Genomic DNA, 18,437 nt, shown 5'->3' on the forward strand with positions numbered 1-18,437 from the left:
CCTGAGGGCCCGAACATAAAGAGCATCCAGTATTGACCTTCAGCCTTGTCTCTGAATCTTTTGATGATATTATGTTCTCTCTATGGTGGGATATTCAAATTCTTTACCATTTTACATTGAGGAAAAAATTCTGAATTACAATTTGATTGGAAAAATGTTACAAGAGCAGAAAAGAAACACTAGTTTTTGAATAATACAGTTCTTTTTTCATTCATTTTCTACCATTCATAAAGAGTTAAGAACACAACTGCAAAGCTATATATTAGAAGCTTTTCTCAAGCTTACAAAAACAATCTTATATTGTTGAAATCTTCATCAATAACATATGTATAACTATGTTACATGTTTTTAAGGTCATGCAGATCATTTGGCTCTTAATCTCTGGATTCTGGCAGAAGCCTCATGGCCTCCAGAGTTTTCATAGACGACTAAACCAAAATCTTCATTGTCCTGTTCCTGTGGAAACAACAACTATAAAGTTAGAATCTAGATTAAATTGACTCAAATATTTCCTGTTGCTCTGCAGAATATAAGACGTAAAATAAAGGTAGAACTTTATTTTGGTGGGCCCAAATGCCTACTTATTACTAGATAATGACCACCTTATTCTAAAGAAATTAGTAGCTACGTAAACTTAAAATCTCTAGGTATGTTACTAAAATACAGCTCTAATTATTCTCACTCCATTTACTGGACAACAGTGAACTGTGAAATTCCACAAACATGAGTTTTCTCTAACAGAATGTTTGAACTCACAGCATCAGGATCAATCTGGGTTTTGTTTCCTGTAAAGATAAAAGAGTTGGCATAAGTTTCAACAGTGTTGATCCACTTTATTGAATGATGCCACTATGAACATTTACATTTGGAGCTTTCTCACCTTTGATTCTGGTCCATATGCACACAGTCACAACAGCTAGAATGAGTGCTGCAAATCCCACAGACACAATGATAAACCTGAGCATGAGACCTGGATGATAAAACAAATACATAGAATCAAAAACAACAATGACTCTTATTTTACACCTTCAACCTGGTGTCAGTTGGATGTTTGTACGTCACAGGAAAGAAGGAGCAGCATGGGTGGAGCCGAGTAATCCGACTGGTCGCTCCATTGGTCCTACCAGAATTCTACTCTTGTCACAAATCATGCTCTATTTTTAAAACAGATTCAGATTTCTTTGATAATTTAAAAACAGAAAACACTCTAGTATGAACAACGACCAGGTGCAAACGGACCAGGTGCAATCTATTTCATCCTGTGAAATGTTTCTCCTAAGTATAGTCAGTCTTCAAAATATTCATGTAGTTGTATTGTGTCATGCTTACAATATTTACACTTACAGCTTTTCAAAAATTCTTGATCCACTTGTAATTTGGCAGTAAATGGCTGTCATCTGTCTCCATGATGGGCTCCACCCACAGAAACTCACTAAAAACTCTGACCAAGAGTCATTTCACCTGAATCCATCTGAACCAGCAGCAGCCTGTACGTTTCCATAGCAACCATCTAAAACAGAAGTACATTTCCATAGTAACCATCTAAAACAGAAGTAGGTTTCCATTGCAACCATCAAAAATAGAGGTAACTTTCCGTAGTAACCATCTAAAACAGAAATACGTTTCCTGAGCAACCATCTAAAACAGAGGTACGTTCCATAGTAACCATCTAAAACAGAAATACGTTTCCTGAGCAACCATCTAAAACAGAAGTACGTTTCCATAGTAACCATCTAAAACAGAAGTATGTTTCCTTAGCAACCATCTGGTGGGTCGTTTCCGCTGAGCGGTCCGGCTCGGTTCGGTGCGGGACGGCACGCTTTTTTCGGTGTTTCCATAGAGAAGGGGTCCCAGGGGACTGACCCGTGCCGTCCCATTTTTCGGCGCCCTTCTGTGGGGGTGCCGGTCTTGCCTGCCCGTGCCGGGGGGGGTGGAGCTGCACGCAGCATTGGGGGCTGCGCTGGCGTCGCGTCGGCGCGTGGCTCGGCTGCTCGCCTCCGGGCTTCAGGGATGGATAGACTGTGTCGTATATCTATTGCATGTAAATATTTCACATTCATCTAAGAAACCTCAAAGTATTTGGTGAGGGCAGGACTTTCAAAAATCTCTCAGATTGGACAAATGCTATGTCTGTCACATTCACAGGCCAATCAGAGCGACAAGACAAAATAAGGTGGTCAGCATGAACAGCTCTGGTAGTAACTCCAGTTTGGCAGTAAGGCGCTGTTACAGTTTTTAGGCTGGTTGGGAGAAGAGCGAAGAAACATCTCTACCATCATGACAGCTTTTCACTGTGGTTCTTTGCTCTTTATTTAATAAAGAAATGTGGTCCAGTTCTGATAAAACTGCCGCTATACTGTCGGCACATCTGAGCTAAATGCTACACTGACAGCAGCCATTGATATAAGCTTCCAGTACAACTGAACCCCAGCTGTTGCTACTGCCTTGTTATCGACAGATTGGGCAAAAACCATTTTCTGCTTTTGCACAAACACACATTGGAGATTTACGAGATGAATTTGCCTGATGACAAACATGGGGTCTGGCAAATCTATCTGCTAAAAAGAGACTTCTGAAACACATTCAGCAATGAATGTGTTTTTGGCACGCACTGAAAGCATCTACAGAGGACAGTTTTTATGTTTTATTTTGTTTGTCAAGCCTAGATGTGTTCTTCCCAATGAAGTGTGCTGGGAAGAAGTCAGAGGTGGAGCCATCACACTTCACAACACTCTCTGGACCAGAATATAGGGCAGACTCAGAGCTCCAGAATCCTCCAGAGGAAATCTCTACTCACTGAGTCCAACACCTTCTGGAAGTCAACACAGGCTCACTCTTCTTTCTGTCATACTATGCAGAGATGGTTTCAGTTATGGTTCATATCTCAGAAATACCACCTTTCTACATAAGCTGTAGAAACATACAGGTACCAAATAAAACACAGAATGCACTAGGAGAAAGAGATGGAGAGAGATCTTAAACACATTTATTTCACCGTAACCTGATGATATACATTCAAAAAGTATTTAAACTTCCTTTGCTGTTTTTGTTATGTTGTATCCTCATGCTACAGTCTGTTAAATTTATTTTTATTCTTATTAGCTCAGTCATACCTTGTTGTTCTGTTGGAGATGTTTCAATGTTTTCAGATGGTGTTTTGCTTCTCCCTGAATCCATAAATGCAATTTGTTAATTCTCACATGAGGAAAACGTGGTATTTAACAGCTAAACAGTATCTTACTCAATGTTCTTACCTGAGAGGTGGTGATTCAAGGTGAACTGTACACTTCTGTTGCCTTTGTTCTCCTTTATTTTACATGTCAATAGCTTATAGTTCTTTGAGGTGTAAATAAAGTGAGAAGCCTTAAAGGCCAGTACGGCTGCACAACGAAGTTTTTGTATAAGAAGGTCTCTATAATCTTCATCCACAACCTGATCAGCAAACAGCCACACCACAGTGTGTTCACATACATATCTGGTCGATAATCTGCATTTTACCTTCACGTTATCACCGTCCTTTTCTTCTGTCACTGGTGAAGAGAGAGATGATGTTAGGGACAGACATTAAGAGTAGCACAGACTACTTTACCACCATGATTGTAGTGTATATTTTGTGGTAAACTCACTGGTAACAACAGACACATCAACCACAGCTTCTTTTCCTCTGTTAACTTCCTGAATGCAGAAGTATCGGCCCACATCCTCTGTTGTGGTGTTCTTTATAACCAGAGAGCAGTTTGCTGTAACTCGTAGTCGGTCGCCTTTTTTGTTTGTGTGCTCTGTGAACCGTCCACCATCGACTAACTCTACTGCTGACCTCGTACCCTGCTGACTGAAGCTCCATGTTGTTCTGTCACAGTTATGGTAATCATTGATGATGTTTTCACAGGGCAGAGTGACCTCAGCTCCATCTCTGACAATCAAGGAGAAAGAATGTGTAGTTTCAGCTGTAAAAGACAACAGAACAGAGATTATTTTAAGAGTTCAGACACTGTTACCAATCTAAACACTTCAAGGGGCTTTTTTCAACAGTACTGTTACAGTCATGGTAAATTCTACACATACAAAAGTGCTTATATACAAGAAAATCTATTCATATCCCTTCTCTCTCAATCATTGTTGAGATGTTCCTACGCCTTCATTGGAGTCCACCTTTGGTCAATTAGACTGAGTGGACATGATTTGGAAAGACACACCTCTCTATAGAAAGCCTCACAGCTGACAGTGATATCAGAACAAAAACTATGCCTGTCAGAGACAGGATTGTTGACACAGATCTGGGGAAGATTAGCAACACTTTCTGCTGCACTGGAGGTTCCCAAGAGCACAGTGGCCTCCAGAATTCTCACATGGAAGAAGTTTGGACCAACCAGGACTTTCCAAGAGCTGATCTCCAAACTGAGTGTTTGTGGGAGAGCGGCCTTAGTAAGAGAGGTGACCAAGAACCCCATCATCACTCTGAGCTCAGTAATGGTAGCTGTTTTATTTGGTTTCTCATGGAGTAAAAAATCATTTACAGTTAAATAAAAACAGGCTTTAGTGTAAAGATTAATCTGTTACATTTATTCTACAAACAGATTATTTTTTATTCTCTATAGACTGGGAACAAGTGTTATATTTTTCTAATGGTCAAATTTGATCAAATTTCAAGTAATCATCAGATGAATATACTGTGAGTGGTTAAAGAAATCTTATCAGCTACTTAAATGAATGTAGGAAAAGAAATTAATTTGTGTTTTTATTTCATTTTTTCAATGTTGAATCTCACAATTATTATTTAAAAGAATGATTTTGACTTTTTATTATATGTCATGACTTTTATCTCATTTTATGAAATATTAGATACACAAACTTTAAGTCACATTTAGACTTTAACTCGTTATTCCATGTTTCATCTCACATTTTGACCTTTTCAACTCCTAACTTTGACTTTACTCCAATCTTTTAGCCTTATAGACTCTCACTTTCACATTTTAACTCATATTTTGATCTTTAAAGTCATAATTTCAAATCTTATCTTATATTTTGATCATTAAAACTAATGATTTTGACCTTCTAGCTCATATATTTGCCTTTTCAAAACATTTTTTGACTTAGAATTTTGTTTTTTGGCCTTTTGAAGTAGTAAGTTTGACATTTTTAATCCTCATGAGTCAGAGAATATCTCTAAAATGCAATCTTTACTCTTCTAAAGTTCAAATATTTATTTATTTTTAACCATCTTTTTTTACATTGTTACCAATTTTGGTAGCTTTTTGCCTTTTCCCCCACTTTTCCCCCATTGCTGCCGCCTTTTTTTGGGCCATTTCTGCAACTTTTAACCCATGGAAGGAAAGGCCTCAGTTGTGTTATGATTTTTTTTCGATACAGTTATATGTTAAATCAAAGGACACGTCAGTGGTGACGGTGAGCAATTTGTTATCACGCCATTTGACAGGAAGTCACTGTAACTCTTACATGAAACATCAGAATTGATTAAAAGTTCACATGAATGATCAAGGTCCACCTTTCTATACACTGGAATTCTTATTTTATTGTGTTGCCATAGCGCCCCCTACTAGCAAAAGGAAGTGACAAAACTGGGCCTGTTTCCTCAGTCCTCTCACTGACTTGAACCATTTACGTTCAGTTTTGATGGAAAGGCCTCAATAGTTGTCCGGCCCTCTGACATGCATTATTAAAGGATGCCTTTTTGCCAGTGGCGACCATTTCAGTCACTCGCCCAGGGCGCAGGAAGTTGTCCTCATGCTCAAATAAAACATCTAATTTGGCAACAGGAAGTCACACGATTGGCCATTTCTTTATAAGTATTATTGAGTTGAACCTTTAAAGTTAAGATTTTGATATAAGGGCCATAATATTCATCCAGAACAGTCACATGACTGATTAAAGCCCGCCTTTCTGCCGATGGCAACCAAGATGATGACTGTGTCCAAAATTCACTCCATATACATTTTTGCCGCTTCAGTTTTTCACTTTTAATCCATTTTGCCACTTTTTGGCCATTTTATCACCTTTTCTTGCACATTTATCCTGTTTGTGCTGTTTTTCCACCCTTGTTTCCCCACTTTTAACCCATTTTGAAGACTTTTGCCCATTAATAATTTGTCTAACATTATTAAATGTTTTGTGACCTTTCACCTTTTCCCCCATTTCTAACCCACCTCTGCAGCTTCTTGCACATTTTTGTCACTGTTTTCCACATTTATTAAACCATTCTCAAAGGTTTTTGCCATGTTTTGCCACTTCCATCCATCCATTCTGCCCCCTACTGTTGACAAGCAGTACTACCTCATATGAAAAATGCTCTATGCTCATTATTTTCAATCTAATGATGCTCCTGGGAGGATCTATGGTCTCTCTGACATGATGAATGTCACCACACAGGTTTGCTGATGTGCTACCGTCCAACAATATCCACAGAGACACGGTTGCAACAGCCCGAAGTCTGATGAAAAGGCGTTTACATTTTTAAAAAGCCTGTATTGTACCACAGCAGAACTAAAAAAAACAAATATTTTTGTTGCTTGATAATTGCAGAGCTTTGTCAGGTTTTAAGTAAAATATGATTATCACAGCTTAACTTTACGATGGACAATGATTTTTCTGACCTCCCCCTACCTTTTATCCTGGCCTTAAACATATAAACATGAAAATTATAAACAAGCAGCAAACTTGTCTGTCCAACTTAAATCAATGTCAACACTGTTAATACTGATAAAAACATCTGTAACATCTGTCTTTTATCAATGAATAAGTTTAGGTTTATCCTTACCTTTATCTCTACTCTCAATAGTCAGATTGAGCTGTAGCTTTAACTTCCTGTTAAACTAAACTCAAATGATGAGCCTTTTCTCCACTTTTTGTACTCCTGACTTTCTGAGAAAAGCTGTTTCTTCCTAACACCAGAGCAGCTTTACTCCAAACTGTGGAGTTCTTCTACTAAAGCAGTCATATAGTTGACAGTCAGACTCCTCAGTGATCAGACTGACTGCTGTAGTGTGGTTTCTTATGGGAGGGGCTGGTAGTTTTGGTGGTTTGAGAATTGCACGTTGCTCATCATGGTGGTTAATTTTCTATGGAAAATGGACGAGCAAGTGTTAAAGTGTGGTTTGGTGTAGCATGAGCAGAGATGTGAGCATTTAACTCTTTTTACGGGCATAAATACACATCCAGACACTCTGAAGATCAAGCTAACAAAGTTATTCTAACAGCACTTTGAAATCAAACACACTGATTTTAGATAACTGGTTACTCATTTCTGTATCAGCTGCAGTCTATTCTGCAGTTTCACTTCCTCCACTGCTACGCCTTTTTTTCTTTCATATTAAAATGACCTCACTAAGTCTTTATATGAATGTTTGCTAGAGAGCGGAGACGTCACTTTTAAAGGGGCTCTATGCAAGATTTAAAAAAAAATATCAGTGTAGCGACACTGCCGGCCATTAGGCGAACTACAACAATATTGTGTTGCTCGTCCACGACGGCACGCTCCTTGCTCATGAACGAGCCTCCGCTTTATCAGCTGATACACACGCAGACCAAGGTGATTTACCGGCATCGTGTATACAGAGGAGGTAAGTGAAGTAACAATTAAAAGTTCCACGAACTAAAAATCAAAATGAATAAAGTATATTTGAACCTCTAGTTCAAAAAATTAAATATTGGTTCATATGAGGCGATTAAAAAAGACAATATTTTCACGACCATTTATATGAATGAACAACTTCGCTACTTAGTGCAGCACTGACCAATTTAATTGTCTTTTTACGTGTGTAATGTGTATTGAATGGGACGTGTTTTGAGCAGAAGCAACAGGGCTAACGTTGCTTAGCTCTGATAACGGTGCCTCGCCCACAGATATCAGATAGCTGACATTATGTGTTGAAGATATTTGACAAACTAAGCATCAAAACATAAACTCAGGAAGTTGAGTCCAGTGCCAGGAAGCAAGAAAGAGATGAAATATTATCTGGAAAACACTAAATGAGTAACGTGACATTCTTGTTGTTGGGATAGCATCTTTGTAAGCAAGCTAACGTGATGTAGCGTATAGTTTATACAACATAAAACACTACATTGTATTTCATGGTCCAGAGTGATGTTTGACCTTTTCCACAGAAAGACAGCCATCTCTGGATCGGTATTTATCCTGAGCGCCGAGCGTAGCTCCCTCTATTTCTCAAACGCTCCATCGATATTTATCCTCCATTTCCCCCTGCGTCGGTCACACTCTCTTTTAGCTTGACGGGCTTCAGCAGATAAAACTGTCTTAGTTTTTTATGTTTTCGAGGAGTTTGTGTGGGTGTTTGGGCTGAGTTAGCCGGTCGTTTACTCGCGGAAGCAGCCTTCTCCATTCAACACGCCGTTGTCAGGTATAAACAGAGCAACAGGGTGCGTGCATTACGTAGTACCCGACATCACTTCCATTGAGATTTCGCAGAAAATTCGGCCCGAGCTCTTCACAGAGAAACGACTCCACAGGCTTATACAGGCAAACAAGGAAGACATGAAGAGCCTCATTCTTCACATTAGGATAAAGTGCGCACCATTATATACTCAAAAGTGGGAAGTTTTAAAGCAAAAATCTTACACAGAGCCCCTTTAACACATTGACATCAAAAACAATGCTGGAGGACCATATGAAGGCTGACAGTTATTAAACAAACCACAAAGAAGGTGCATTCAGAAGTTCAGATTTTAAGCAACAAAGTCAGGCTGAATACAAAAAAAAACACAAGTACAACCCAAATTCCAGAAAAGATGGGACACTGTGTAAAATGTAAATAAAATCAGAATGACTGTCAAATCTCATAAACCCACATTTTACTCTCTATAGAGCATAAAAACATCAGGTGTTTAAAAACAGACATTTTACTATTTCATGAAAAATATTAGCTCATTTTGAATTTGATGTCAGCAACACATCTCAGAAACATAGGGACAGGGCTGTGTATACCATTGTGTAGCGTCCCCTCTTCTTTTACCAACAGTCTGTAAACGTCTGGGGAGACCAGTTGCTGGAGTTTTGGGAGAGGAATGTTGTCCCATTCTTGTCTGATGTAGGATCTTTGGCCTTCTTTGCTGTTTTTTTTTTTTTTTTTTTTTTTTTTTATGATGCTCCAAATATGTTCTATTGGTAAAAGGTCTGGACTGCAGGCAGACCAGTTCAGCACCTAGACTCTTCTCCTGTGAAGCCATGCTGTTGTGATGGATGTGGTATGTGATTTAAAATTGTCTTGCTGAAATAGTCAAGGCCTTCCCTAACAGAGACGTTGTCTGGATGGGAGACCTCTCTGTACTTTCAGCATTGATAGTTCCTTTCCAGATGTGTAAGCTGCCCATGTCATAGAAACTAACGTAAGCCCAGGATTTAGGACTGAGCCAAGAGAACAAGCTGGATGGTCCCTCTCCTCTTTAGTCCACAGGACACAGTATCCATGGTTTCCAAAAACGTTCAAATTTTGATCCATCTGACCACAGAACAGTTTTCCCATCATGTCTCAGTCTATTGTTAATGATCTTTGTCCCTGAGAAGACGGCAGCATTTCTGGATGGCACAGTGAACTGTGTTAACAGTCAGTGATTTCTGGAAGTGTTCCTGAGCCCATGCAGTGATTTCCAGTACAGAATCATGTCTGTTTTTAATGCAGTGGCCCCTGAGGGCCCGAACATGAAGAGCATCCAGTATTGACCTTCAGCCTTGTCTCTTGTGCAATTCTCTGAATCTGTTGATGATATTATGTTCTCTCTATGGGATATTTGAATTCTTTGCCATTTTAGACAGAGGAACAAATTCTGAATTACAATACGAAAGGAAAATATTACAAGAGCAGATATGACACTATTTTTTTAATAGCATCATATTTTTCTTGGGTTTAATAAAGAGACTCAATAAATGCTTTAACTCCATCAAATCTACAAAACATGGCGTACAAAAACACAAATGAACAAAGAGATAAATGATGGCTGAATATTAAAATCATGAATTTACTATCGTTCAAAAAGCTTAAAAACACAGCTGGCTGCAACACTATACATCAGAAGCTTACGAAAACAATCTTAAATGGTTGAAATCTTCATTAACAACATATGTATAACTATGTTACATGTTTTTAAGGTCATACAGATCATTTAGTTCTTGATCTCTGGATTCTGACAGAAGCCTCATGGCCTCCAGAGTTCTCAAAGATGACTGAACCAAAATCTTCATCGTCCTGTACCTGTGGAAACAACAGCTATCATTTTAGAATCTAGATTAAATTAATGGAAAAATTTCCTGTTGTTCTGCAGCAAATACGACTTAAAATAAAGGTAGAACTTTATTTTGGTGGGCTCTAATTACCTAGTAATTTTATAGTATAGAGGTAATTATCTAGTAATTTCTTCATGAATCAGGTGTAATTACCTGGTAATAAGTCAGCATCTTACCAAGTAATAAATGTAATATTAAGGACGTATCTATCTAGTAGTAGATTAGGGGTCCAGATGAGACGAGATTTTACACTTTTTTTTTAATTTTGGAAAAAAAAAATATGAGTGGAAAATATGTCCTTTAGACAGCTGAAGGTTATGATTGGAAAGCATTCAGGTTTATACAGAAATGTTTAAACTAACTCCTCTGTACTGAATAGACAATCAATGCTCACACACGGTTTATCTAACTGACTAAACTATGCACTCATCGCTACAATTACAATTAAAGCATTTAGATTATTTGAAAGTACTTTAAAAAACTCTTTACAACAGACTGAGATATAAAGAGCTGCATCAGTAAAATCAAACTACTTCTCATCCTCTTTAAGTTCATCCAGATTAAAACACTCAAAAAAAAATATTTCTGTCAGTAACACGTTTGCTGTAATTTAGAGAAATAGATTATTTTATTGTTTTGTTGTCTTTTTTTTCATATGAGCTTTGACAGTGTTGGACATGATGCACAGATGTGTGTGTGTGTGTGTGTGTTAATGTGTGTGCGTCGGTGAACGAGTGTGTGTCTCTGCTGTCAGACAACAAACAGAGTGAAGTTACTTTGGGCTAGAACTTTGTTGTTTTTTTTGAGCTAACAGTGGACTCTATGGTGCTCAGACTAAGTTTGTTTCGCTAAGTTTACCGTTTCAGTATACAACGGCCCGTCACGCTAAATGTTAAGCTTCTAATGATAGTACAGCGAACAGCTGATGGATGTGTGACTGACAGACGGTGAGAAGAGAACGAGATGAAGCAGCCACCGAATCAATGCTACAAAGTCACAGATAGCGGCACTATGAGTGAGTCTGAGAGCATACATGAACTCAAGGAGGCTGCACAGGTTTCCAGCAGCAGCATTTCATCATTTCACACAGTTATGATGAACTTATTATGCATTGGTGGATCATGTGCGGCCCTGAGTAGTGCATGTGGAGGAGGGGGTGGGGGGTGGAGCGTGATCTGAATAGGTCAGGGATCAGCTTTGTTTCTTCATTAGCTGTCAAACCACTATTTTAAAATGTCCAGGACATCTTTGTGATCTTTTATAACTTCCAGTTAGGTTTTGTTTTCTGTCAGGAGAGCTGCTGCTCCTGGTGTCTGTACAATATTGATCTCGCAAGATGATTTTCACCACAATGAGACATCTCGTGACGTTTTGATCTCGTCACAGCCCCAGTAATAATGTATTATTTTTAAGTAATTCCTTGTAATATAGTGGTGTTCTTTAGTAATGAGGTGGTAGTTTACCCTAACTCTCGAACCCTAGCTCTCATGATATTGAAGCAATTCTATGGTAATAAGTTGGTATTTTGCAGGAACCATATAACCCTCTCAATCTAAACCTTATAATATTGTGGTAATTCTGAGGTATTTAACCCTAACCTTAACTCTTGCCCTCGTAACATTGTGTAGATTCTCTGGTAATTAGTTGGTATTTTATGTTACCCCAATCCCCCTAGCCATAACCCCTCTAACCCTAACCCTTACCCCAGTAACATTGTGGCAGTTCTCTGGTAATTCGGTGGTATTTCATCAATAATTCATAGAGCTAGATGACACTTTTTTGTAAATAAGTTGCTTTATAATTTCCTGGTAATTTCTTTGGCCCTCTACATTAAAATGAGTCTTTCCTGAATATCCTTTCAGAATGTTTGAACTCACAGCATCAGGATCAATCTGGGTTTTGTTTCCTGTAAAGATAAAAGAGTTGGCATAAGTTTCAACAGTGTTGATCCACTTTATTGAATGATGCCACTATGAACATTTACATTTGGAGCTTTCTCACCTTTGATTCTGGTCCATATGCTGACAGTCACAACAGCTAGAATGAGTGCTGCTAATCCCACAGACACAATGATAAACCTGAGCATGAGACCTGGATGATAAAACAAATACATAGAATCAAAAACAACAATGACTATTATTTTCCACCTTCAGCCTGGTGTCAGTTTGATGTTTGTATGTCACAGGAAAGAAGGAGCAACATGGGTGGAGCCGAGAAATCTGATTGGTCGCTCCAGTGGTCCCACCAAAATTCAACTCTTACAACAGATTTAGATTTCTAGGATGATTTTAAAACAGCAAACCCTCTAGGATAAACAAAGTTATAAATAAACTAGGTGAAATATTCCTTTAATTGATTCAGGCTCACCATATTTACACTTAGAGCTTTTGAAAAATATGTCTACTTCATCTTGACAGTTGTTTGAGAAATCTTAGATACTTGCATCATTTTTTTTTTGTAGATTAAAATAATTCCAATCCTGATGAAACACCAAGGTTGAAATAATCCAGCAGTCTCTACCAGCCTGCGAGATCCTATCCTATTCTTGATATGAGGTCTGCTGATTTCCTCCAGTATAAAAATGTAAACTGAACCTCAGTAAAATATACTTGTTAAGTCATGAAACTGTGGAAAAGTCAAGAGTCAAAATAATTGGATAAAAACTCAGGAATGTGGGAAAAGAAATAAATTTTGATTTTGCAACTCACAGTTATGACTCAATATATGATTTTGACTTTTTATTATATTTTGAAATTTTGGATTCATTATGTCAAACTTTAAGTCATATTGTGACCTTATATAATCATTGGTTGAATTTTATCTTATTTTTTGACCTTTTCAACTCCTAACTTTGACTGTTAATCCCACAATTTGGACTCACAATTTAAAATTTTAACTCATATTTTGACCTTTTACAGTCATGGTTTCAAATCTTATCTCTTATTTTGACCTTTAAAACTCATAATTCTGACTTTCTAGTTCACATTTTTGCCTTTTAAAAACATGACTTGACTTTGAATTTTGTGTTTTGAACTTTTGAAGTAATAAGTTTGACATTTTTTATCTCAGATTTTGAGCCTTTAAATGTATCATTCTGACTTTTTTTAAATCTCAAAATCATTTTCCATCAGTGCTATTTTTACCTGGTGTTTCAGGGTATGGTGGAGGATTGTTTCCTTCTTTCTCTGATGACGTGTCTCCTTTTGATTCTTTTATGGTTCAGATTGATAAAACAGGAAAATATGCAATAATTAGAAAGCATATAAAAGAAGACTACATTAGAAGAAATAGTGCAAACCTGAACTATGAAATGAATAAGAAAATTCAAGCAAAAATAAATCAAACACACCAACTGTACCTGATTTCTGACATGACTCAGAGATGGCGTCACACTGCAGAGTTTGTCCACTCTTCTTATCCGTCACATTACAAACCAGCCGACCATAGTCTGACCTCTCAGCAGGAGTTGAGAATGCTACAATGGCTGAGCAGCTATAATGTGTCACTGATATTTCATGATCATCCCCAGTATAATACCACTGAACTGTGTGTTCACAGCCTCCATAACTGAACACACTACAGTAAAATCTTGAAGTGGAATCTGTGTCAACTGTCGAAAAAATTGGTAGAGAATAAACACGAGCTAATGTTATCTCTTCTTTAAACAGTATGAACTGTGATATCAGTGATCCAGAACTTACTGCTGATAACAGACAAAAACACAAAAGCGTCTGAATCTTGCTCTCCTGGTGTGAACTGTCTGCAGTTGTAACGTCCAACATCCTCACGTGTGACATGTTTTATAACCAGAGAACAGTCCTCTTTAACACGTAGTCTCTCTGATTTAGCTTTAGCTATTTTACTTCTTTTACTTATATTTCCACGTGTTATCAGCTCTTCTGATCTTACACTTAAACCAGGACTGTAAAGCCAGGAAGTAGAGTCACAGTTCAGCTGATTTTTGATCACATTCCTACAGGGTAAAGTGACGTCTTCTCCAACTCTGACAGGGATGGAGGCGGTATTATCTCCAGTTACAGCTGATGGAGCTGAAATAGAGACACATGAATATAAGAATGTGTGATTTGTTGAATGTTTTGAAAAGGAATTAAAAACAAAACAAAACAAATGAAAAAGCAGTCGGTCATATTCAGGCCTGCTGATCAACCCAGAGAACGGCCGTCAATGTAAAATTTTAACAATGTACAGACTCAGGGACCATAAATTTGAAATTGAACCAGGTCGTCATAAAAACTGGAAATCTAGAGACCAAAGAAATTGTAAACATTACAAATTAGGAAAAGCTGAAGATGAAATCCTCTTCCTCCTCATCTGCCCACAGTATGAAGCTGTAAGAAAGAACTTTCTGAGCCACAGCAGCAGGATCACATGAAGAACTAATGAGACTATGTCCAGCAGAAGAACCTCAACATATTAGAGATATTAATAAGTTTCATAAGAGTCAATAACTTTGTGTTTTTTAGTATTTTATTATTATCACTTTTATTATTGTGATTGTCATTACTAGTGTTTGTTTTTGATTTACTCTGCTTTGGCAACAAAGGTGTCAACCACTCATGCCAGTAAACTTTGAACTTTGACTCCCTCTGTCCTCTTCACTGTTTCTGCGTCCAAAACAGCACACCAAACGCATCATCAAGTTCCTCAATTTTAAATTTGTGAACATACTAGACCTCAGAAATTTGCTTGTAATCCATCTGGCTCCAGAACCCCTCACAACCACTGTGGATGACCTGACGACCCTCTACAACACTGCTCTATCCCTCAGCCTTGATTCTCGACCCCCTCAAATGCCGCTCTGTCTCAGACTCTTCTCCAGCCCCTTGGTTCACAGCTGAACTCTGTGCCATGAAGACCTCTGCACGTCATTTGGAGAGACTACATGAAAAATCAGGCCTCACTGTCCACCTGGAAGCCTACAAAGAACATATCAGCTCCTCCAAAGAGGCTCTCTCCAAAGCCAAAACAAATTATAACTCTACTCTCATCAGGGACCAGCAAAATCAGCCCAGGCTGCTCTTTTCTACAATCATCGCCTACTTCATTGACTCCCACCACCCTCCAGGCGACTCTGATCATTGCTCCAAGTTCCAGGACTAGACAAATTAATCCACATCTCCAGACTCAGATCATCACTCTCAGACTCAGTTGTAGAGACACTCATACAATCATTCATCAGCTCCTGCTTGGATTACTGTACTGGAGTCCTGTCTGGGGTACCTCACGAAGCCCTGGACAGGCTCTGATACATCCACAACTCTGCTGCCAGGGATCTCACCTGCACCAGGCCCTGGCACCACATCACCCCTACCCTCATCCACCTCCACTGGCTCCCAGTTACATTCAGAATCAAATACAAAATCCTCCTCCTCACTTATAAATCCCTCTCTGACCTCCTTCATCCATATAGCTACCCCAACCCTAGCTACCCTCATGTCCTCAGACGCTGGCCTTCTCTCAGCTCCCACCACCAAACTTCGCACCTATGGAGACAGAGCATTCAGGACTACAGCCCCGATCCTCTGGAGCTCTCCTGCTGAAAAAAAATCTGCAATGCTCCATCCTCGGACATGATAGCTATTGACAGCTTTTCGCACATATTTGCCACTTCAGTTTTTCACTTTTAATCCATTTTTGCTGCTTTATGGCCATTTTGCCACCTTTTTTTTTTGCACATTTATGCTTTTTTTTGCTGCTTTTATGCTTGTTTCCCCCCCTTTAATCCCACCTATGCAGCTTTTGACCCATTGTTGTCTCTTTTTCCCCACATTTTTAAACTGTTCTTAAAGGTTTTTATTCATGTTTGCCACTTCCATCCCTCCATACTACATTTTCTCTCTGACGTAATGAATGTCACCACATGGGTTTGCTGATGCGCTAACACCCAAACATTTCCACATAGCTGCTGTTGCAACACCCTAAAGTGCTTCGGGGTGTGAGAATGCTCCAGTTCTGCTTGCAGCCCTAAAATTATCATTAAAAGGTAATTCTGTCTTAAGAAAAGAGGTTTACATTTTTAAAAAGCTCATACTGTAAAAAAGCACTAATGGATATATAAAAATATTTTGATTGATGATTGCGGTGCTTTTTCAGATTTTAAGTAAAATATGATTATCACAGCTTAACTTCATGATGAACCATGATTTTGCTGACCTCCATGGGCCCCCAGTTTAGCTGGGCCCCAGACAGCTCTACCCTTTATCCTCCCCTATGGTTAGCCTTGATCATATCAACATGAAAATCATCAACGAGCACCAAATTTGTCTGTCCAACTTCAATCAATGTCAACACTGTTAATACTGATTAAACACCTGTAACATCTGTCTTTTATCAATGAATGAGTTTAAGTTTATCCTTACCTGTACAGAGAAGCATCAGCATCCCAAATAAAATCATTTTAATCCTCCTGATCTGATGAATCTTGCCCCTCATTCTCAATCTCTACTCTCAAAAAGTCAGACGCAGAGTTGTAGGTTTAACTTCCTGTTATACTAATCTCAAACGATAAACGTTTTTTTTCCACTTTTTGTGCTCTTCTGACTTTTTTGAGAAAGGCTGTTTCTTCCTAACAGAGAAACTTTACATCAAAATGTGGAGTTCTTCCACTAAAGTATTCTTTAGAGTTGACAGTCAGACTCCTCAGTGATCAGACTGACAGCTCAGACTCCTGCTGTAGTCTGGTGAAACATGGGAGGAGCTGATACTGTTATTGGTGTGAGAATTGCTTGTTCCTCATCACAGTGGTTAATGTATTTTTATAACCACTGTGGGAGTGTTTGAGTGTGAACATCATCAGCAGAGCTGTGAACATTTGACGCCTTTTATGGGCATAAAATACTCACCCTAACAGTCTCAAGATCAAGCTCAATAGAAAGTCAAACATGTCGCTTCAAAATCACACTGATTGAAGAAAGTGGCTCCTCATTTTTGTATCAGCTGTTCTCTGTACACAGTGTGACTCACTTTTTAGAAGATAAAGGCCATCGAGACCCAAAAACTTTGTTTTCCATATGTTATTTCTCATCCTGTCTGCCTTCTGCATCACCCACAGCTGATTGGTTAAGCTGGTAGCCCGTGCTAGCATGTCGATTCCAGACTGGATCTGGTCCTGATGTGGAGCTTTCCATTTAATGTGACTGGAATGGGCCATTTTACCTCCTTCACATAGCCTTTATTTTAATGTTCGGACTCTTGGGTCTTTAGTGGCTGCCCGGTCTGGAAGTCAACTCAGCCTCTCCACGTTACAATCAATGTGATCCCAGTCGAGGCTGTAGAAAGCATTGATGCCCCAAAAGAGGAGGAAGAAGACAAGAGACCCAGAACAGTTGAAGCAAGCTGTGGAGGTAAATGTAAGTGAAGAAACTGCCGTAGTGGAAGATTTAGTTGAGATACAAGAAGAGGGTCAGACAAGTGAAGAGGTTCAACAGATCAAGAAGCAACAGAGCAAAGATGACCCAGAAGTCCAGGAACCATCGGAGGAAGTGAAATCAGAAGTGAAATGAGTTTCTTTATTATCATCCAAACATCCATGACTGTGACTTTAACTCTTTTTGGCTGGTAGAGTCTGTTTCCTGTTTTATTATGGAGCAGAGGATGAGTGTACTGCAGAAATAAATACTGTAGCAAAGACATTCTGAAGACTCATTTGGTGACCCCCCAGAAAATCCCCCTGACCCACCTGTGGGTTCTGACCCAGGCTTTGGTAATGGGTGGTCTCTACTGCAGCTTCACCTCACCCTCCTCAGTCTGTCCTCATTTAAATGGATTTGATTTCTTTACTGTTATTACATTTTGTAAGACAGGGGTAGACATCCTGATGTAAACAAAGCTGGAGGACCCACATGTAGACTGTAATCATTTATTAAACACAATGACAAAGAAGACAGAACCAAAAGTTCAGGTTTTAAACAGCAGAGTCCAACATAAATGTTTGAATAAAGTACAGATCACAGGAGAAACAAAATATCAAGATATCCAAGCTGTGTCTCTTTCAGAGGCTGCATCCTTCAGAGGACCCAGATTTGGTGTCCTTCATAGTCTGAAACTAAACCGTCTGGTCTAGAGGTTCCTGTTAGAGCCCGCTCACCCATCCCCCCACACTTCACCTATGTTGCCTAGCACCTTGACCAACTGCAATGGCGGTAGATAGTGTCCAAACTCA

At 38.9% G+C, this 18,437-nt stretch overlaps 1 protein-coding gene across 1 annotated transcript; it reads right to left on the minus strand.

Annotated features, from left to right (window-relative positions):
- Positions 1 to 3,857: 3,857 nt before the first annotated feature.
- Positions 3,858 to 16,853, minus strand: LOC121521854. Its single transcript, XM_041806029.1, has 7 exons — positions 16,636 to 16,853; positions 13,957 to 14,304; positions 13,614 to 13,865; positions 13,399 to 13,464; positions 12,257 to 12,346; positions 12,133 to 12,161; positions 3,858 to 3,947 (listed from the first exon to the last, which is right to left on the minus strand). Exons 1-7 carry the CDS (start codon positions 16,706 to 16,708, stop codon positions 3,921 to 3,923), a joined length of 885 nt encoding a protein of 294 aa, XP_041661963.1. The 5' UTR covers positions 16,709 to 16,853; the 3' UTR covers positions 3,858 to 3,920.
- Positions 16,854 to 18,437: the final 1,584 nt, after the last annotated feature.

Source organism: Cheilinus undulatus, linkage group 14, assembly GCF_018320785.1.
Source record: "Cheilinus undulatus linkage group 14, ASM1832078v1, whole genome shotgun sequence".
Classification (NCBI taxonomy): Eukaryota; Metazoa; Chordata; class Actinopteri; order Labriformes; family Labridae; genus Cheilinus; species Cheilinus undulatus.

Bases quoted from the DNA above. Each gene is read 5' to 3' on its own strand.
- LOC121521854 (XM_041806029.1), bottom strand. From the start codon at position 16,708: ATGAGGGGCAAGATTCATCAGATCAGGAGGATTAAAATGATTTTATTT. The intron at 12,162-12,256 runs GTGAGAAAGCTC...TTATCTTTACAG, and splicing joins CATATGGACCAGAATCAAAG to GAAACAAAACCCAGATTGAT. The intron at 3,948-12,132 runs GTGAGTTCAAAC...TGTCTTTTACAG, and splicing joins CCCAGATTGATCCTGATGCT to CTGAAACTACACATTCTTTC.